General features: G+C 45.2%; 2 protein-coding genes across 4 annotated transcripts in view; one reads left to right on the top strand and one right to left on the bottom strand.

The window, feature by feature from the left end:
* The window catches only part of LOC105498281 (lymphocyte antigen 9), a 30,761-nt gene extending 13,445 nt beyond the window's left edge, over positions 1–17,316 (top strand). The window contains 6 exon segments of the mRNA XM_071068669.1: positions 4,286–4,561; positions 5,069–5,410; positions 7,261–7,598; positions 10,924–11,433; positions 11,820–11,891; positions 15,405–17,316. Coding sequence (XP_070924770.1) covers positions 4,286–4,561; positions 5,069–5,410; positions 7,261–7,598; positions 10,924–11,433; positions 11,820–11,891; positions 15,405–15,473 — 1,607 coding nt within the window. The 3' untranslated portion in view covers positions 15,474–17,316.
* A 300-nt stretch (positions 17,317–17,616) lies between these two features.
* LOC105498187 (CD244 molecule) overlaps positions 17,617–21,923 on the bottom strand; it is a 33,544-nt gene continuing 29,237 nt past the window's right edge. For all 3 annotated transcript variants that reach the window (XM_011770106.2, XM_024798084.2, XM_071082503.1), the window contains exons 7-9: positions 21,457–21,522; positions 19,954–20,010; positions 17,617–18,866 (exon numbers count right to left, since the gene is read on the bottom strand). In XM_011770106.2, coding sequence (XP_011768408.2) covers positions 18,786–18,866; positions 19,954–20,010; positions 21,457–21,522 — 204 coding nt within the window. In that variant the 3' untranslated portion in view covers positions 17,617–18,785. The remainder of the gene's footprint in view (positions 18,867–19,953; positions 20,011–21,456; positions 21,523–21,923) is intronic.

The following is a 21,923-nucleotide window of genomic DNA, read 5'->3' as shown; positions in this document are numbered from 1 at the left end:
TTTCCCTCCGTGTTACCGAGTAACCCTCCCACTAGCAATGTTTGAGAGAATTCCTTATATTCTCAATAACAATGTATTGTCAAACATTTCTTTATTGATAAATTGAGTAGTTAAAATAGTATTTCATAGTTTAAATTTATATTTTAAATTGAAGCATCTCTTCATGTTTTAAACTGAGCATTTCTTCATGTTTTATGTTTTATGTTTGTTTCGAGACAGTCTTGCTCTGTTGCCCAGGCTGGAGTGCAGTGGTGCAATCTCAGTTCACTGCAACCTCCACTTTCTGAGTCCAAGCAATTCACATGTCTCAGCCCCCCAGGAAGCTGGGATTACAGGCATGCACCACATGCCTGGCTAATTTTTGTATTGTTAGTAAAGACAGGGTTTTGCCATGTTGGCCAGGCTGGTCTTGAACTCCTGGCCTCAAGCAATTCACTATCCTCAGCCTCCCAAAGTGCTGGGATTATAGGCGTGAGCCACTGTGTCTGGCCATCTTTTCATGTATTAAATAGCCATTTGTATTCTCTTTTCTGTAACTTTCTATTAATATTCTTTACTCATCTGTATTAGTGTGAAAGGGATGCTATAACAGAATACCCCAGAATAGATGGCTTAAACAACAGAAATTTATTTCTCACAATTCTGGAGACTAGAAATCCAAGTTCAAGGTGTTGGCAGGTTTGGTTTTTCCTAGAACCTCTCTCTTCAGCTTGTAGTTGGCCACCTTTTCACTGTGCCCCCAGTCATTCCTTTGTCTGTGTTGTCCATGTCCTAATCTCTTCTTATAAGCACATCAGTCATATTGTGTTAAGGTTCACCCTAACAATTCCATTTTAACTTAATTACCTCTTTAGATACCCTGTCTCCAAATACAGTCACATTCTGAGGTACTTGGGATTAGAACTTCTACATATGAATGTTGTGGGGGGACAGAATTCAGCCCTAACATTCTACCCTCTGGCCTCTCAAAATTCATGTCCTTCTCACATACAAAATACATTCACCCCATTCCAACAACACCAGAAGTTTTAACCCATTCCAGCATCAACTCTAAGTCCAAAATCCATCCAAATATTATTTAAACCGGGTATGGGTGAGACTTGCGATAGGATTCATCCTGAGGCAAAATTCTTCTTCAGTTGTGAACCTGCGAAACCAGACAAGTTATCTGCCTCCAAAATTCAATGGTAGAACAGGCATGGAATAGACATTGCCATTCCAAAAGAGAGACATTGGGAAGAAGAAAAAAGTCACAGGTCCCAAACAAGTCCAAAACCTAACAGGGTAAATTCTATTAGATGTTAAGGCTCAAGCATAATCCTCTTTGGCTCAATGCTCTATCCTCTGAGCCCACTGGAATAGCAGCCCCACCTCCTTGGCCCTGGGTGGCAATTCTGCCCGCTGGAATCAAGGAGGAAACCACCTCACCCTACCCAAGGCTTATGCCCTCTAGGCCAATGGTGGCAGTGGCATCTCTGCCTACTTCTGAACTGCCTGTGGGGTCACCGTTCCCTTTTCTTGAAGGATAATACATGTTTGCAGCTGTATGAGCTATATTGACTTGTTTCATAAAAGCCCAGAAGCCTGACACACTCCTTCATTTGTCCTGTCTCTGTCCTTTACAGTCCACACTTGCAGCAATTTTGCTGAGGTGGTCCAATCTCATAACCTCTCTAGCAAACATTGCCAAGCCACAATCTTTGTGTTCTCTCCAGACACACTTTCTCATTTTTCACAATATGAATAGGCTGAAATTTTTTCAAAGCTTTAAATTCTGGCTCCATCTTGCTTGACAATTCCTTATTTAACCTCTCTCTCTCCTCTCACATTTTATATAAGCAGCAAGGAGAAACCAGGCAGTGCCTTCAACTCTTTGATTAGAAATCTCCACAGCTAAGTACCCAAATTTATCACTTAAACATTCTGCTTTCTGCAAAACACTAGAATACAACGTGGCCAAGTTCTTTGCCACTTTATAACAAGTATACCCTTTCCTCCAGTTTCCAGTAACATATTTCTAATTTCTGTCTGAGACCTCACCAGCAATATGTTTAATATTTATATTTTTACCAACATTCTGCTCATGATGACATATGTATATCTCTAAGGAAATAGCAGCTTTCCCTGCAGTGTTCCTATTTTCCTTCTGAGTGCTCACCCGAATTCTCGTTAACATTCATATGTCTACTCAGAGTCTCTTGAAGATAATCTAGGATTTTTCTAGCACATACCTCAAAATTCTTCCAATCTCTACCCATCAGCCCGTTCCAAAGCCATTTCACATTTTTATATTGTTAGAGCTTCATCCCACTTCTGGTATCAAAATCTGTATTAGTTTGCTAGGGCTTCCATAACAAAATACCACAGACTGACTAGCTTAAACAACAGAAATGTGTTCCACATTTCCCCAGAACACAATTCTGGAGGCCAATGAAGGTATCAGCAGGCTTGGTTTCTTCTAAGGCCTCTCTCCTTGGCTCCTAGATGGCCACCTTCTCTCTATGTCCTCACATGGGTGTCCCTCTGTCTGTATTGTCTACGCTGTAATCTCCCCTTCTTAAAAGGATACCACTCATATCTAACTAGGGCCCACCCTAACGGCCTCATTTTAACTTAATTACTTCTATCTCCAAATATAATTCCATCTTCAAATGCAGTCACATTCTGAGGTGCTGGAGGTTAAGACTTTAATATCTAAACTTTGCAGAGACACAGTTTAGCTCATAACACCATCTTTCTCTCAGGTAGTTTGATCGTTTTCATTGATTTGTATGGTATTCTGTATCTGTTAAGGAAATGGAATTCTATGCAGTTAATAAAATTAGAATGAATCAACATGTGTTGACATACGACATACAATAATTTCCAAGATATACTGTTAATTTTTTTTTTTTTTTTTTTTTTTTTTTTTTTGAGATGGAGTCTTGTTCTGTCGCCCAGGCTGGAGTGCAGTGGCGCAATCTCCACTCACTGCAAGCTCCGACCCCCCGGGTTCACGCCATTCTCCTGCTTCAGCCTCCCGAGTAGCTGGGACTACAGGCGCCCGCCACCTCGCCCGGCTAGTTTTTTTGTATTTTTTTTTTTTAGTAGAGACGGGGTTTCACCGTGTTAGCCAGGATGGTCTCGATCTCCTGGCCTCGTGATCCGCCCGCCTCGGCCTCCCAAAGTGCTGGGATTACAGGCTTGAGCCACCGCACCCGGCCTATACTGTTAATTTTTAAGGTCCAAAACAGTGTGTAAAGTATGCATATATCTGTCTATATCTAGAATATCTCTGGAAAGATCAATAAGAAACCCATAACAGTAATTGCCTCCAGGAATAGTAATTCTTGGAGAGAGTAAATAAATGGCTGGAGGCTAGAAAGCTTACTTTTTCATTATGTACCTTTTGTATTTTCTCAATTTTTTTATATGTATTACCTATTCGAAGAAGAAATATTGGGCCAGGTGCAGTGGCTTATGCCTGTAATCCCAGCACTTTGGGAGGCCAAGACAGACAGATCACCTGAGGCCAGGACTTTGAGACTAGCCTGGCCAACATGGTGAAACTCCGTCTCTACTAAAAATACAAAAATTAGCCGGGTGTGGTGGTGTGTGCCTGTAATCCCAGCTACTCAGGAGGTTGAGGCAGGAGAATTGCTTGAACCCGGAAGGCAGAGGTTGCAGTGAGCAGTGATCGCGTCACTGCACTCCAGCCTGGGTAACAGAGTGAGACTCTGTCTCAAAAAAGAAAAAAGAAAGAAAGAAATATAGCTTAATGAAACATTCACACATGTGTACATACATGGTGAACAGTGGAGATGGAGCAAAAGGAAAGGAGAAGACAAGGAAGAAGAGCTAGAAGCACAATTCTAAATTCAGACCAAAAGACACGGGCAACTCAAATTCTAGAGGCACAGTTCCCCACTCCATAGTGTTTGGGGCTGGGCCGTTCACCTATTTATTCATCGAACATTCCTGAGTATTTTTCATAAGGCAGGTGCGTGTTAGATGTTCAGACACAGAAATCAGCCCTGTCGTCAAAGAGTTCTTATACTGGTCTGGGAGAAAGAGAAGTAATCAGACTATTAGTCATGCTGAGTCATGGTGATAACACCTGTAGAGGATGTTATGGGAGCACAGAGGAGAGGCCGTCAACCCAGCCTGCAGAGAAGATGTCCCTGTGACTGGTATTGCTGGCCTCTCTCTGCTGCCCCCAACTCCACTATTATCACTCCTTTCTTCTTTCAGTGCTTTTCTGCTGGCAAAGGGAACTGAGCATCTTCCCATGCTGTTGTCTCTGCAGAACAGCTGCAGGAGCCCGAAGTCACCATGAAGTCTGTGAAGGCGTCTGAGAACTTCTCCTGTAACATCACTCTAATGTGCTCCGTGAAGGGAGCAGAGAAAAGTGTTCCGTACAGCTGGACCCCAAGGGACCCCCATGCTTCTGAGTCCAATGGAGGCTCCATTCTTACCATCTCCCGAATGCCCTGTGAGCCAGACCTGCCATACACCTGCATAGCCCAGAACCTCGTCAGCCAGACCAGCTCCCACCCTGTCCATGTTGGGCAGTTCTGTACAGGTACCTGGCTCCAATTTGGCCCTTGAGGGAAATCCAGAAACAATGTGAGCAACTGTGGAGTCTAAACCCTAGGGTTCTGGTCGGACACACAGCGGGTGGGGAAGCAAGAGGATAGGCCCCAAAACCCCTTACTCTCTACTCTCAGGGGCCTGAGAGAGGCTGGCAGGACTTGGAAAGCCCAGAACACCGTGATACTCTAAGGTTAGAGCAAGGGAGGAGAAGACAATATGGATACAGGAGTCCTGATGGGTCTTTGCTTGGGTGGAGGTGTTTCCGGGTACCCTCAGAAGGGCAGAGAAGGGGAATGAGAGTCCAAGTATTCAGTGGGCAGAGCCCGGTGGAACAGGTGGTCATGGGGAAGTAGCAGGCATGCCCCTCAGAGGAGGAGGCCAGGAGGAAGAGGAGGGGGAGGAGGGACTTCAGTCCCCTCAGTCCCCTTTAGAATGCCTGGAGGCCAAGCGAGTAGGGACAGTGACTGAAGCTGCAATGTCTCATCTCTGACCCCAGATCCAGGAGCCTCCAGAGGAGGAAAAACAGGGGAGACTGTGGTAGGGGTCCTGGGAGAGCCAGTCACCCTGCCACTGGCACTCCCAGCCTGCCGGCACACAGAGAAGGTTGTCTGGTTGTTTAACACATCCGTCATCAGCAAAGAGAGGGATGAAGCAGCAACGGCAGATCCACTCATTAAATCCAGGGATCCTTACAAGAACAGGGTGTGGGTCTCCAGTCAGGACTGCTCCCTGAAGATCAGTCAGCTGAAGATAGAGGACGCCGGCCCCTACCGTGCCTACGTGTGCTCAGAGGCCTCCAGAGTCACCAGCATGACACATGTCACCCTGCTTATCTACCGTGAGTCTCTGGGCAGGGCACCCGTCATTAGATTCCTTCTCTGAAAGCTTTCTCCTCTGCTGCCTTCTCCACCTCCCCCTTCTCCAAGGGTCTTCCCTCAGACTGAAATGCCTCAGACCACTAGGACAGCTGTTCAGTTCACACCAGTTGATTCACAGGAGGAAAACTCATGACTAGCTGCTGGACAAGTCTACCTGCCAAAGTGCCCCTGGTTCTAGGCTGCCAGTTAGGCCTCTACCACCCAACTTTAGGTGCTTGCCCTGGTCCTTCTGCATTGAGTCTCAGAAGGGACTAGGAGGCCAGGTGCGGTAGCTCACACCTGTAATCCCAGTACTTTGGGAGGCTGAAGCAAGTGGATCACCTGATGTCAGGAATTTGAGATTAGCCTGGCCAACATGGTGAAACCCCGTCTCTACTAAAAATACAAAAATTAGCAGGGTGCGGTGGTGGGCGCCTGTAATCCCAGCTACTCCGGAGGCTGAGGCAAGAAAATCGCTCGAACCCCAAGGGGCGGAGGTTGCAGTGAGCTGAGATCATGCCACTTCACTCCAGCCTGGGAGAAAGATCGAGACTCTGTCTAAAAAGAAAAAAAAAGGGGGGGGGGCGCTGGGAACTCACCAACCTGCATTTTTTTATTTTTGAGATGGAGTCATGCTCCATCTCAAAAATATAGTCAGTCACCCAGGCTGGAGTACAGTGGCACGATCTCAGCTCACTCCAACCTCTGACTTCCAGGTTCAAGGGATTCTCCTGCCTCAGCCTCCTGAGTAGCTGGGAGTACAGGCACACACCACCACACCCAGCTACTTTTTGTACTTTTAGTACAGATGGGTTTTTGCCATGTTGGCCAGGCAATTCTCGAACTCCTGACCTCAGGTGATCCACCTGCCTCAGTCTCCCAAAGTGCTGGGATTACGGGCATGAGTCATGGCACCTGGCCCCAACCTGCATTTGTATAAACTATTATCATTTTTAATAAGGCCAGAGTTGGCTGGGGTGAAATCAGAGAAGACTGGGGAGAAGCCCTTGATGTCCAAAGACACTGTGGCCTCCAAGAAGGTGGGCCACTCAGCTCCCCTGGACGTGTGGAACAGAATTTGCATTCTACCTCCTCAGCCTTGGGCCTCACAGGAGCTTGGCTTGGCAATTTGCATGGTTTATGTTTACCTGTTCCTTCACCTGTGCCATTCAGACATGGTCAGCCTACCCCCTGCCCGAGTTTGTCATGTGTCTAGGTATCTGTGAAGAGTCACCATCATGGTTTTGTTAAAATATGCAGCAAGTCGGCCAAGTCCATGCCTATTGCCCACAGTGCCTCAAATATAAAGAAACCCACAAGGTTAAGTAAAAATAAGAATAAACAGGAAACAAATAGAGTCAATCTTATTGTCTCTTTTAAAGTTGCTAACATTTATTGAGCGTTTACTCTGTCAGGTACAGCGCTCGCCTCTCTGCATCCCTTGTCTCACATCAGTAAGCAAATCAGCCTCAAAGGCAAGCCTTGAAGGGTCTTTACAGCACATGGAAGTGTTGCGCTCATCCGTGTTGATTGGTTTGCTTGCTTTCACAGCTGTAACTAACTGTATAGAATGAGGTTGTATCTTTCTTTCTTCACTTTTCCTCATTTCCCTTTTTTCTCACCTGAGCATCAAGAGGTAAAGAGGTGTGTCTGAGATGTCACAAGTAGGGAGGAAAATGCCAGGTGTACTCCAAAATTCCTGTGGCTCCTGGAGGCACTCTGCCAGCAGTATCAACACTTGGCTTCATGAATATATTTTTAACGAATGAAGACAGATGACTGCCCAGGGGGCAGGCCTGATTCCACACGGAGTCTGCCTCTCTCCTCACAGGGAGGCTGGTGAAGCCCAAAATCACGTGGCGCCTCCGGCACAGCAAGGATGGCATCTGCAGGGTCAGCCTCACCTGCTCCGTGAAGGATGGGGGAAATGCCGTCATGTGCACATGGACCCTGCTGCAGAAGGGAGCTGTTGTGTCCCAAGGGGAATCACACCTCAACGTCTCATGGAGAAGTGGTAAAAATCACCCCAACCTCACATGCACAGCCAGCAACCCTGTCAGCAACAGTTCCCACCAGTTTCTTTCTGAGAACATCTGTTCAGGTTTCTCTCCATCTCTATTTACTCAGGCCACGGGGCCTCGGGGCCTCAGATCCAAGAGTTTGCATCCTGACTGATTCTTTATGAAGTGCAGTGGGAGGCTGTGGGTGAGAGCTCTTTAGAGTGGCATGCTTCCACAGATATATGAGAGCCAAGCATGTGATTTTAATGTTCTAATAGCCATGTTAGAAAAAGCAAGAAGAAATAAAGTTATTTTAATAATATATTTCATTTAACTGAATATATCCAAAATATCATGATTTCAATGTGTATTCAATACAAAAAAAAAACTCATTAGACACTACATTTTATTTTGTACTAAGTCTTTGAGAGCCAGCATGTATTTTACACTTACAGCACATCTCTATTCCAATGCTAAATTTTCACTGAAAGTGTTTAATCTATATTCAGACTTTGTAAAATTACAGTTGAAAAAATAGATGTATGCACCCAAGTTATTCCAAGCACACTTATCAGTTTTTCAAGAAGGAATTGAGTAGCCATTTATAAATTAAAACGAAAACTAAACAAAAGAAGCAGTTTGGTGTCTCAGTAATCCTAGCCACGTTTCAAGGGCTTATGCATAGCTCGTGGCTACCATATTGAACAGCACAGAGTTAGAGGCTTGTAGAGAAAATCTGATATGAAGCTGATGTGGAAAGGGATGTGGACCACCCAGGAACAAAGGCTGTGTGAGTGGGAGCTAGAAAAGGAGCCCCAGTGGCCCTTACTAAATGCCAAGCACTATTCTAGGCCTTCATGCATTTTTGCACAATCTTCGCAACAATCCTACAGAGTAGATACTCTCATTTTTCCCCATTATACGGGTAAAGAAACTGAGGCTCAGAAAAGATAAGGGACTTGCCCAAGGTCACACCGTAAAAACTGGATTTGAACCCTAAGCTGTATCTTCTGCTCTTCCATAGAAGGAAGTAGAAAAAAGGTACGGTCTACCCAGGATCTGACAATGTTGGGTCAGATTGTGTCTGGCAGACAGATCTAGAGTCCAGCTTAACAGGAATCTGGAAGTCTCCTCATATCATTTACAGAGGGGCAGTGTAACGTGGCGATTAAGGGCGCTGTAGGATCTGTACTCGAACCTCAGGTCAGACACTTGAAACTCTGTGACACTGGGCAAGCCATAAACCTCTCTACCGAGGGACTGTCTGCCTCAGGTACTGCTATAACCTCTTGCCTAGAATAATGCTTGCTTGAAAACCATTGCACTCCAACCTGGGCAAAAAGAGTGAAACTTTGTCTCAAAAAAAAAAAAAAAAGACATATATTCACATGGCATACAGTTAAAAGTAGCTCTCTTTCCAAATTCCAATCTCCAGGTTCTAAGTCTCTCCCGCAACAGACAACCACTGCTGAGATTTCTACAGACCTGAATCCTTTCAGAAACTTTTAATTCATTTGCAGGTTTCATACATATTTGTGTGGGGAAGGGTGTTCCTTTAACTTCACACATGGGAGCAATCTATAACACTTTTCTAAACCTTGCTTTTTGATCTTACCAGTACATCCCAGCAATATTAACATTTGTAGATTAAAACTGACTCCCATTTATTCTATTCTACACATTTGTTTAACTAATTTACTTTGCCAGTACTTATTAACAGTCATTCTCATTCCTTGTTACTTCTTTCCTAAAATATGCTAATAGTTTCCTTACAGACTATTCCCTCTCATCACTTTGCCAAGCTCAACTGACTTCTCTAAAACCCTCAATAGCTCCTAATAGCCTTTGTCTGTTCAAAAGGCAATATAACCAAGTGGTCAGGTGTATGGGTTCTGAGGTAGGACAATCCTGTGCTCAAACCCTAGCTCTTCTCCTTATGAATCCCTTAGCCTCAGTTTTCTTACCTTCCAAAATGAAGGTGTCTACCTATTTTCACTCAGTATTGAGCGAAAGAGAAAGAGGGGTCAGCAGGGAGGGGGCAGGATTGAGCAGCGGTTAAGAGCATCAGGGACAAGATTACTTGTGTTCAAATCCTGGCCCTACCACTTACTCAGGCAAATACTTAATCTTTATGTGCTCGAGTTTCCTCATCTACAAAAAATAAACACGGATAGTTATTCTTTATGCTTCATGGGGTTTTATGCAGACTAAATAAACTTATTCATGAAAAGCATTTAGAACAGTGCCTCGCACATAGTAGGCACTTACTAAAAAATATGAGCATCAGGTCAAATCGAAGGGGCTATGTTGTCTGAGATATAAACGCAGGGTTTGTCCTCACTTGCCAGGAAAGTTTAGGACACAGACACACACGAGGAGTTTAGGAGCGGAGGTTTAATAAGTAGAAGAGAAGAAAAAGAGAAACAGCTTCCTCTATGGAGGAAGGGGTCTCAGGGTGGGGACCGGCTGCTGAATGTGCCGAGTTCTATAGTCCAGTTTGAGGAGGTGGCGTCTGATTTACGTAGGGCTCACAGATTGGTTTGATAAGGTATGACGTTTACATAGTGCCTGGGGAAGGCTGCTTCCCCCACCCTAATCTTCTTATGCAAATAGATTTTCCAGTTGATCGCCACCATCTTATATGCATCTTATATGCTCCTTACAATACCAGTGGCTGGCAGAGAAGGGAAGATGGAGCCACCATTTTGAAAATGTCTAGTCCTTAGTCCCTGCTGGCATTCACCCATGCAAGCTCCCAGCTTGCAGGCTGCTCTTTGTTGGAAAATGATTTGGGGCTGCTTTTCAATAGAAAGAAAAGCCTTACCAAGGACTCCCATACCCTTACTATCTGCCTAAGTAATTTCTTCTTAACTCCTACATCAAAATGGGCTACTTCACGTGCCCCACAGGCAGGGTTGACATCCACCCAGTGTGCCGTGACAGCATTCGCAGCATATCCACCCAGTGGGCCACACCAGCCCTCACAGCGTGTCCACCATGCCAGTGTTCACAGGTGCCCATGCTGATTGCCTAAGCCCTGACCATTGCAATTGTTAAGTATTTTTAATATCACCCTTTTGGAAAAGGAGACTGCTCCAGGCTTTACACCTGCCTCTAATCATGCTGCTCCCTCCTCCACCTAGAATACCCTTCCACTCATCGAAATATTGAATCCCTATTCAAGACCCACCTCAATTCTGCCACCTTCATGAGTTCCTCTCTGCTTCTCTAACCAGAGTCATCTCCTCTCAACTCTGCACTTTCCTCATATGTTCCATGGAATACTTGGCAAAGCTGGCCTTACATTACTGGTTTACACATGCACGCGACTCCCCAGCTAGACAGGGTGCTCCTCCAGGACCGGGTCCAGTTTACCTTTGTGTTTCCCCAGAGTACCTGTCATGATGCTTGGCATGGTGTATCCCACAGGGCCAGAGAGTTGCTAAAGTCTATCACATGTCATATTTAATATTTATCAAATGAATGAATAAATGAATGGAGGAAGGGAGAGTGGAATGGACTCCCTGAGGGAAGACAGGAAAAAAACAATCTCCCTCAGTTTTCTAGGCCTCATCCAATGCAAGCGTCAGAGCAGGCTGGGGCCTTGCAGCAAAGCAAGAGAGAGGTGGGGTTGGCATACTTTTATCAGCCCTGCACAAGGTGTTCCAGAACCCACAGCTGGCCACATGCTATACTCTGTGCTCTCTCAAAAGTGTGAGAAGCTGGACACTCCCCTCAGGCCTGCCAGGCAACGGCCTAGGCCCGCCTCAGACAGCAGCTCTGACAGCAACATCACAACTGAGGAGGATGCGGACAGGCCCAAGGTGCACAAGCCCATCAATGGAAGAGACGAGGTGTGTGACCAGGTCACTCAGGAGGGTGCTGGACATGACCCAGCCCCTAAGGGCCAAGCAGACTATGATCCCGTCACTCCATATGTCACAGAAGTTGAGTCTGTGGTTGGAAAGAACACCATGTATGCACAAGTGTTCTTCAATTTACAGGTGAGCCCTTCTGATCAATACACCTTCCTCCTCCTCCCACATCTAGCAGCATCTGAGATCCTGGTTGACTAGTTCCTCCAAACTGGGGGCTGGGGCCTGGAAACAGGACTAGGGGCACATGGGCAGGGACTCATGGCTGTGTCCATGTTTACCCAACCTTGGGATCCTGTGGAAGGAGGGACTTCTCCCTCAGCTCTCATTCTTAGGCCACTAAAAAGGGAGGTGTTGGAGAAGCAGAGGCACCGTCCCCACTGCACTAAGGCAGCTCCCACCCTCTGTGTGAGATGGGAAGCTGGGGGGTATCCCCTCTCCTCAAGGGTTGAGGGTAAAACTGAAAAGCTCTCATGTGGGGTCACTAGGGCTCATCTGGTGTTGGTCTGTTACAGGGAAAGACCCCAGTTTCTCAGATGGAAGAGAGCTCAGCCACAATCTACTGCTCCATACAGAAACCTCAGACGGTGAGAACAACTTTCTCTGTATCCCAAGGCCCACAGAGTGAGGAACTATTCCTTAGACCCTTTGAACTGAAAATCCTAGATTCCCACGGCTAAGGATCTTAAATTCTACCTACTATGCACCCCTCAGATACATTCCATGGTCAACAGAAATGTGTAAACAAACATTCCTGATATCTGTATGACCAAAGGCTGAACATTTCTAATTGATTTAATAATATCTTATGTTGGTTATTTTTAACACTGACCTGAATGACAGCTTATAAACTCAAACAAGGTAGGGTCTTTATAGTTTTCTAACTCTATCTCCAACCCTAATCCTAATCTACCTAAATGGCAGCTTCTCAAAATCATTGAAAATTAGCTCACAATTTAACAACAAGAATTTTTGGAAAATATGCCACTACCTACAGTACGTTAGTTTTATTCTAGTGTTTAAAAAAATCCCAGCTGGGTGCGGTGGCTCACACCTGTAATCCCAGCACTTTGGGAGGCCAAGGCGGGTGGATCACGAGGTCAGGAGATCAAGACCATCCTGGCTAACATGGTGAAACTCCGTCTCTACTAAAAATACAAAAAAATTAGCCAGGCTTGGGGGCGGGCCCCTGTAGTCCCAACTACTCAGAGGCTGAGGCAGGAGAATGGCGTGAACCCGGGAGGCAGAGCTTGCAGTGAGCCAAGATCACGCCACTGCACTCCAGCCTCGGCAACAGAGCGAGACTCCATCTCAAAAAAAAAAAAAAACACAAATCCCAGCCTGGGCAACATGGTGAAACTCCGTCTTTATAAAAAATGCAAAAAAGATTACCCAGGCCCATGGTGGTACACACCTGTAGTCCCGGCTACTTAGGACACTGAGGTGGGAGGATTGCTTAAGCCGGGGAGTTCAAGGCTGCAGTGAGCCAAGATCATGCTACTGAACTCCAGCCTGGGTGACAGAGTGAGACCATGTCTCAAAAAAAAAAAAAAAAAAAAATCCCTTACAGGTAGAATTTATCATTAAATAATCATAATGATAATAATAACTAACTTGCTTTTATATGAAGTTTTACAGATACAATACATTGATACACATTCTTCTCTGATCTTTGTAATATCTCTAGAAAAGTGTTGTCATCCACGTTTTGTAGCCGAAGAAGCTGAGATTCAAGGAAGTTAATTTTGCCTAAGGTCACAAAGACAGTAGTTGGAAGTTCCAGTATTAAGACTATGAGGCGTTTTAAGATAATCCTGAGTAATCTTAAATAATTCACCTTGATCTGACTGTCCACTCCATTTTCACTTTCCTGAAAACATCCGGTCTATTCATACTTCTGCTTTCAAATCTCCCCCAAATTCCCTCCCTATAACATATTCAAAAAAATATGTTTTAAAAAACTCTCGGCCAGGCCTGGTGGCTCATGCCTGTAATCCCAGCACTTTGGGAGGCTGAGGCAGGTGGATCACCTGAGGTCAGGAGTTCAAGACCAGCCTGGCCAACATGGTGAAATCCCATCTCTACTAAAAATATAAAAATTATCTGAGTGTGGTGGCGGGCACCTGTAATCCCAGCTACTCAGGAGATTGAAGCAGGAGAATTGCTTGAACTCAGGAGGTGGAGGTTGCAGTGAGCCGAGATAGCACCATTGCACTCCAGCCTGGGCAACAAGAGCGAAACTCCATCTCAAAAAGAAAAGAAAAGAAAAGACTGCAGCTGACCCTTGAACAATTCAGGGGTTTAGGAGTGCCAACCCCACCCCACTCCATGCAATCAAAAATCATTATGTAACTTTGACTCTCCAGAACTTAACTTCTAATAGGCTACTGTTGACCAGAGCCTTACCAAAAACATAAACATTCGATTAACACATATTTTGCATGTCATGTGTATTATATACTGTATTCTTACAATAAAGTAAGCTAGAGAAAAGAAATTATTAAGAAAATTATAAGGAAGATAAAATACATTTACTATTCATTAAGTGGAATTTGGATCATTGTAAAGGTCTTCATCCTCACCCTTCACATTGAGTAGGCTGAGGAGGAAGAGGAAGGATTGGTCTTGCTCTCTCAAGAGTGGTAGAGGTAAAAGAGATAGAGGAGGTAAAAGGGGAGACAGGAGAGGCAGGCACACTCAGTGTAATGTTTATTGAAAAAACTCCGCATATAAGTGGCCACACAGGTCATACATATGTTGCATTTATGCCTAGTGTTCCATTATTGGAACGCTAAGCATGTAGGAGTTATTTATATCCTACTGCTCGAGATAATCGCCAAGGTCTGATTTCTCACTCACACACAAATTCAAAAAATTGCAACCTCCTGCATAAATGGGTTAAGGTTACTTGACTACTTAACAAATTGTATGCTCAGTTCCTAAGGGTTTTTCAGACACTGAAGGTGGGGGATATCACTGCACTGTGGTAAAGAGGAAACACTTCCTAAAAAAGGAATTTGGGTTGGGCCTTAAAAGATGGATAGAATTTGCTCAGTAAACACTCGTTGGGATGTGTGGTTTGATTCAACCATCATCCATCTCATGCTGACTTCTAGACAGTAGTCTAATGCTTAGCCAGCTAGAGACTTTGCCTTGGAACCTGAGGCCAAATATGTGCTGTTCACTGCATTCCCAGAGCTGCTTTCTACTCCGGCCTGGCCCTTTGTGTTTTGGTCAATATTGGTCAAACTTAAAGTCATGAATGTCAGTCCCTGCTCTGAGTTTCAGAATGACCACCACATGTCTGGTCAGTACTGTAAGGCACCCACACTACCGTGGAGACTTAAGACCCCTAAAACCACCTCTCCTACAGTGTAAGTGGAAATCAGTGCATTTCCTGAACCAAAATCTTAACAGATATGTCCCTTGTCTTCAGAATTGTCAGGACCAGGAATTCTGGTTCTGGATCGCTGAAGGCCATTACTGCCTACTTGATCCGGAAATTCTCAAACCTACTTTAGTTCTTATTTCTGATATACCTCTCTGCACAACATCTCAAAGGTTTATGCTATCCCCAAGCTGTTGCTGGTACCCAGCCTCCCACTCCTCTGGGTCAGTGCAGAGCTCATCTGCCCTTTAGAGCCTTCCCTGAACACTCTCAGACAGGGGAGTCTAAGAACCCTTGGAATAACTTGGGGACTAATGGTCTGGACCATTACTTTGGAACTTAATCTCTGCCATCTAAATTATCTTCACATAAATGTTTATTTTGTTTCTCCAGCTAGGGCAGAGATAGGAATCATTTGACAGTACCTTCTTGAGGGCAAGGCCCTTCACTGTCATTTTTTTATCCCCTGGATTTGCTGCACTAAACTGTCTTGCATTGGCCTTGCAGAGCGTCCAGCCCACAGCCTTTCCCATTAGGATCCTCCATAAATGCTTGGCATCAGGCTGGTTAATTGTGCCATGCCTGGGCCAGCACATGTGATTCTACTTCTGTAGGATGGACCGGTCATAGCCTGGCCTTGCCGTCCTCTTTCAACAGCCTCACTCTTCCAGGGCTTTATTAACCATATTCTTTGTGGATTTTTGGCTCACAGGTCGTGCCGCCACCATAACAGAATGATCTTGAGATTCCTGAAAGTCCTACCTATGAAAATTTCACCTGAAAGGAAAAGCAGCTGCTGCCCGTCTCCCGGGACCGTGGGGTTGGAGAGTCAGCTGGACCTCATGGGGCCTGGGGCTCACAGACAGAAGCACCTCAGTGCCTCAGAGATGCCTGGATGTGGCCCCTCCCCATCCTTCTCACACTCAAGGCCTCCCAAGCCCATTAATAGTTCAGACACAGGCTCCTTCTTGGAGCCTATGGGCTTCAGATGTCTTTGCCCCATTTGTCACCTCCCACACTCATAGCGTTTCCTTCTCGAAATTCTACCACGACTGGTCAAATGTTGCTGAGGGACCTGGACCAGCTGACCTTTACACCACCTTCTCAACACTGCTGAAATGAACCCAAGAGAATTGTCACACATGACACAAGATGTACATAAAATCATGCTCACTGCAGTGTTATTTAAAATAAAAGGCAGGAAATAACCTAGATGTCCATTTGGTGAGAATCCAGTTACATATATGATTATATACCCATGCAACGGCAAACCCTGCCGCTTGGAAAGCAAGCAAGGACTAATAGGTGCTAATATGGAATGGGCTCTAAGATACATTATGGAGTGGAAAAAACAAAGTTCAGGACCATGTGTATTGTATGCTACCAATTGGATTTTTAAAAAACTGTACGTTGGTCAGGCGCGGTGGCTCATGCCTGTAACCCCAGCACTTTGGGAGGCCAAGGTGGGCAGATCACTCTAGGTCAGGAGTTCAAGACCAGCCTGGTCAACATGGTGAAACCCCGTCTCTAATAAAAATACAAAAAACAACTAGCTTGGCCTGATGGCTGTAATCCTAGCTACTTGGGAGGCTGAGGCAGGAGAATCACTCGAATCTGGGAGGTGGAAGTTGCAGTGAGCAGAGTTCGCGCCACTGCATTCTACCCTTTGCAACAGAGCAAAACTTTATCTCAAGAAAAAAAGAAGAAAGAAAGAAAAGAAAAAAATGTAAGTCTACATGCTTACATAGGCATAGAAAAGCTTTGGAAAGAAATACAAAAAACATTAGTGGCTGCTTCTGGAAAGGAACTGGGAATCTCAAGCTGGGAAAGAGACATTTTTTACTGCACAATTTTTTGCACTGCTGGAGTTTTTTAAACCGTATGTGTGTATTACTCTTTTGCTATTTTGTAAAGGTGCTTAAAATGCCTGTTTCAAATGAGCTTCCCATATTTACCTAAAAGAACTTCCCTCCTTATTGTCCAGTCTGGATACAGAATGCCCACAGTATCTCTCCCCAAGACTGTGGCTACAGCCCTCTCTTCTGCCTGTAAGATGCACTATGCTTGACTTATATTCATGATACTCTAGCGTACATTTCTATTACCATCACCTTGCAGCCCATCTAGGTCCTTTAATTGTGTGCTGCCTCTGTCATGCTCTCCTGCACATGGGCCTGGAATCAGTATGGCTTTTGTTACCTGCAGTGGGTACTCCCAGGGGTTCAAGCAGTGCTTCCTACACAGCAGGAGCTTAATTACTGCTTGTTCATTGACTGGCTTGTTGCATGGATAATTATCTTTGTGAGACATTATCAGGGAAGCTCAACAATCAGACATATAACATGGTGATATTGTACATCTTTCTTTCCATAATACTGCATCCTCAAAAGCCCTGACCCCATAGGGTCTCTTCTGCTCCTTAAATAAATCTGGCCGGTTCAAGATCTATGCAGGACACGTGAAAGGCCAGCAGCAGTTAGTGGTCAGAGTCCTTGGTGTTCATCTGGACTGTTTCTGACCCCCGTTATTTCCTGCTGCCTCTGCTCACTGAACTCCTTGACTCTGCAACTCAACTCCCAGTACCAGACTCCTTCTGAATATATTTCCCTGGTTTTTAAGCTTCACACTTGCTTTAAGATGTCATCTGTTCACACTTCTCTCCAGGAGGAAGCCAGCATGGCCAGCAGCACAGTCTCAGCGGGGAGGGATCCTGCAGGGTGTGAGCAAGTGCATGCCTTGGCTCTCCTTCACAAGATGGAATAGCCCCTGGTGCCTGGTTCTGTGCTGTCCCAGTGCAAACAGGGCTGAAGGACACTGCCAGCTCACCAGAAAGCCAGACCCTCTACAGCAGTATTCAAACAGACATGTTTATGGACGGCCCACAAGTGTCCTTTGGCTGCTATAGAGAATAAAAATGCAGGATATGGAGAGGATACATAAATTTAATTCAGGTAAGGAATTCAGACTGCATCTGCACGATATCACAGTTTTATATGAAACTCCTGTATTAGATACAGGGTAGGACAATTGAAGAACCAGGCTTTGTGCAGTATCACCTGTTGGGATCTCTGAGTAAGTCCTCTCCCAGTTCACCCTTGTCCCTTTCCTGGGCCCAGCCAGAGTCTCCGCCCTGCTCCCCACAGCCTTGTTGAAATGTCTGGACTGACGACTCAGGGAACCCAGCATAGTGTCTAGATTCCAACTGCCTCGTGCTCAGCTCTCAGCTGCCTGAGCCCTCATCAGTGCACCTAGGGAGCACTCATCAGGACTCAGAACTTAAATAGAACATGGCTTCTGAGAGGCCTCTTCCTCTGGGAAGCCACTTCTATGAAGAAGCCAAAATGGATTTCTAACAATGTGTCTTCATAAATCAAACATCATACCGTGGACAAAGCTGGTCTCAACCCCCAGTTATCAGGTTGGCATGTGCCCGGGTGATTTTTCTACTCAGAGATGGGCTTGCTTTGCACCATCTACTCTCCCTTCAGCTTACTCCCCCTGGTGGCCAACTGGCCAGAGGTAAAGGTGTGAGATGTAGGGGGAAAGTTTTTTCTCTGCAATTGAGAAGCCCAGGCCCTGGCTCCTGGTGCAGAACCTGCCAGGCAGCTCACAGCCAGACAGTCCAGGCTCTCAGCGGAGGGCTGCTTCCTCTTCCCCTGAGTCACCATTATCGTTCCTTCCTCTTGCTTTGGAAGGCCCAGGCTCAGGGAGAGTCTAGAAATGCAGTCAACCCAGATTGAGGAGAAAAGGAGACAAGGGACAGCTTGAAAATCAGGTGGACAGAATCTCGATGCTGATAACATCACTTACATACACTTCCTAGATTACAAATACTTGGAAAGTGGCCTTTTGTGAACAACCTAACCCCTCCACCCATTCATGTCTGATTTGTAAACTGGAAGATATTATTTAACAGCCTTGCTCTTACCATGGCTGTTAGACATCATTTTCAAAACAAAATATAAAACAAGAACAAATTTCCATATCCTCTCCAAACTAGGAGCTGTTCTATGAGACTCCTGTGCCATCATCCACTGTGCCAATTCCCAAAGCAGATGCTGATGTGCAGGAAAGGTGAGAATTGCTGCAGCAACTAGGAATAAACATCAAAGTTCTTCAGCTCTTTGCGGCTCAGTCGAGCAGGGTTCTGGGCTTTAGGTTGACTCTTTTCAATCTGCAAAAGAAAAGGAGAAATTTCAGGCACTTCCACTGGGAGGTCCTTATAACAATCCTGTGGGGTATGAATTGCCATCCCCATTTTACAGATTTTAAAAATGAAGCTCAGAGTGGTAAAACAAATTACTCAGGGTCCACGACTAGGGCGAAGTGCAGGAGGGACTTGAATCTAGTTCTTCTGGCTCCAATTCCAGTGCTTTCTTAACCATATATGCTTTTTCATGACCTCACAAGCTATCTGAGTCTACACAGTGCCCTCTATGATCCTAGGTTGTCCAGTTGGCTTTAATGTTGGGTGATAGCTGAAGTGCCAGGAATACCGGCAGGCAGCCATCCACCCCCTCCCTTGTGACCAATGGCAGCATCTTTATCGGACCACAGGTGGGGAGGCTCAGGTGTAGTGTGAGGCTACTGGGTCGGGGGGGAGGATGAGGGATGCTCTCCATGCCTTAGTTTCTCTGAGTATAAATGGAAAGTATAATTATACCTATCTTGTAGCATTCTGTGAAGATTAAATAAAATAATTCATGTGAAGACACTGGCAGGCTACCTTATCCATAATAAACTCCCAAGAAATGTTGAGTCCCTCCTTTCCAGTCTCTAAATGCTCTGATGGGAATTCAGCCACCAGGCTCAGTGGTCATCTTTGAATAGTGTCCACTCCTGAAGAAAATTAAGATCACCTATGTCCTGCAATGGCTCCCAAAGACTTGCTAATTTTAGAAAATCATTTAGAGTGCTTTATCTTCCCTCTCTGACCCCTCCCGCAACCATTCTTGGAAAGGGGAGATGTCCAGTTTGTGGCCCACAGCCTGGGAACTAGCTTGGGGACAGCCCTAATGTAGAACCCAAGCTGCCCGATAAGTATCATATCTAAACACGCAACATGATCTTGGGTTAGACCCTCACTCTCCTTGGCCTTCAGTGTCTTCATCTCTAAAACAGAGGCTTGCATTAGAAGATCTCTAAATTCCCTACAACTCTGAGACCATGTGGATGACCTTTTCCTAAGTGTACCCTTTCATGGCTAGATTTCAGGGCTATGCCACAGACACTAAACCCATTGAGGAGTTCCAGAATCTTACCACTTCATAGATAGTGCTATTGAAGGAAGGGCTGTGGTTCCTCTTTCTGGATCCAGGCTAGAAATTCAGAAGGTAAAGAATGCTTAACTTCGAGATAAGTGCTCTCCCACTCCTAAGTGATGTGAGAGGTCCCAAAAGAGACTCAGGGCCCAGAAAAATTCTGAGGCACTCTCAGCCGGAAAATGAATAGAATCTGTCACCCCAGGAGCAAACAATGGTGTTTATGGTCTCCAGGGAAGACACAATATATACAGTATTTGCCTATAATATGATATTTCTGAACCAAAATCAGAATTTACTGTTCCATACCCACATACACCTAAAACCCATACATATATGTGTGTGTATGTATATATGTATGTGTGTATATACACACACACACGCACACACACACACGCACACATACACTTTCCCAGAGCACATACACATACACACACACACATATCCGCAAGGCAATCCTAATGCAAATACTGCCCCAAACCATATAACTCTTCAACACATGGTGTACATACACCCTTAATGTAAACAATTCAGGCATATAAGCAATTGCCAACCCAAGGACACTAGAATTCAGAGGCACATTCAGTAGCACATAGAGTTTTCATATACCAAAGCATGTGAACGTGGTGCCTATGAACATCTATAAGGCCTTATATTGTAGCATATAATTAAAAATAAATCTCTCTCATGATGGGATCCAAGTAGGTTGAATGGCTTATTGGAAGGAGGTTGAATGAAAAGTCTGAAAATCTGTCCTAAACCCCTTCAAACCTGTGGTCCCTGACTTGCATGGACTTCCACAGTTATGTGGACTCCCAACTTCCCATGCTACCATGTTAAGGTTTTCTGGCTTCATACTATGGCTCCAGCCTTGGGAACACCACTCTTCCCATCCCCTTCTACACAAGAGAAAAATAATGACCATGGGTACCAGGATACCCAACTCTGTTTCCAAGTACACAAGAGAGCTATGAGCTCAGCTTGGAGAAGGATTTCAGTGGATGACGATGGGTTGCCTCAGTCTGGAGGCCTCCACCAGCAGGTGACTGACTGGTCAGGACCTTTCTCTGGTCCCTGAGGGTCAAGATTGTGTCTCTCTAGATACAGTCTACTCCTCCAGCTCCAGGCAATATGCCCTGCCTTGCAAACCCCTCCAGTATCTCTCACCATAGCCTCAGCTGGCCTAAGTACCCCGTAGTCTCTCTGTGCAAAGCACCTCCTTTCTGTCTCTGATTGTCCTTTACCTCCCACAGAAACTCCCAAAAACTCATTTAATCTACTGTTCTCTTAGTCTAGAAGCTGTTATTTTTCTCCAGACAGAACCAGAAAGGCATTTCTCACTGGCCCGTTGACATTTAAATACAGTCATTTAACAGAAGCTACTCAGATACACACAATGAAGAACAACTTGCTAGGATGTGCACACATACTGTCTCTGCAAACACATGCAAAATACACATCTGCATCAACAACACCCCACCATCACCACAGGAAGAAGCTCACCTTCTTGGAAAGCTGAATTAATGAATATAATGTATATGCAGGTTCTTGTGACGTAGGAGCGGAAGACTAATGAGAAGAGAAATAAAATCATTTCAGAAGCACAGATCCAGCACAACCCTACAAAGGTCATCTCTTCCATCCCTCCACCTCAACCCTGCCCAGATGGAAGCTTCAAGTGTTAGTGCAAAGAGCCCTGGACTAGCCAGGAGGTCAGACAACCTGAGTGTTAGTCTCGCTCTGTCATTAATGAAAGCTACTATTTGTCGAGCATTTATTTTAAATGTGTATTCTCCTCTGTTTGTTTGTTTGTTTTTGAGACAGAGTTTCATTCTATTGCCTGGGCTGGAGTGCAATGGCTCGATCTCGGCTCACTGCAACCTCTACCTTCTGGGTTCAAGCAATTCTCCTGCTTCAGCCTCCTGAGTAGCTGGGATTACAGGCGCTCGCCATCATGCCCAGCTAATTTT

The sequence above is a fragment of the Macaca nemestrina genome, chromosome 1 (genome assembly GCF_043159975.1).
Source record: "Macaca nemestrina isolate mMacNem1 chromosome 1, mMacNem.hap1, whole genome shotgun sequence".
In the NCBI taxonomy this organism is placed as follows: Eukaryota; Metazoa; Chordata; class Mammalia; order Primates; family Cercopithecidae; genus Macaca; species Macaca nemestrina.
This window is presented reverse-complemented; position numbering and strand designations above follow the sequence as displayed.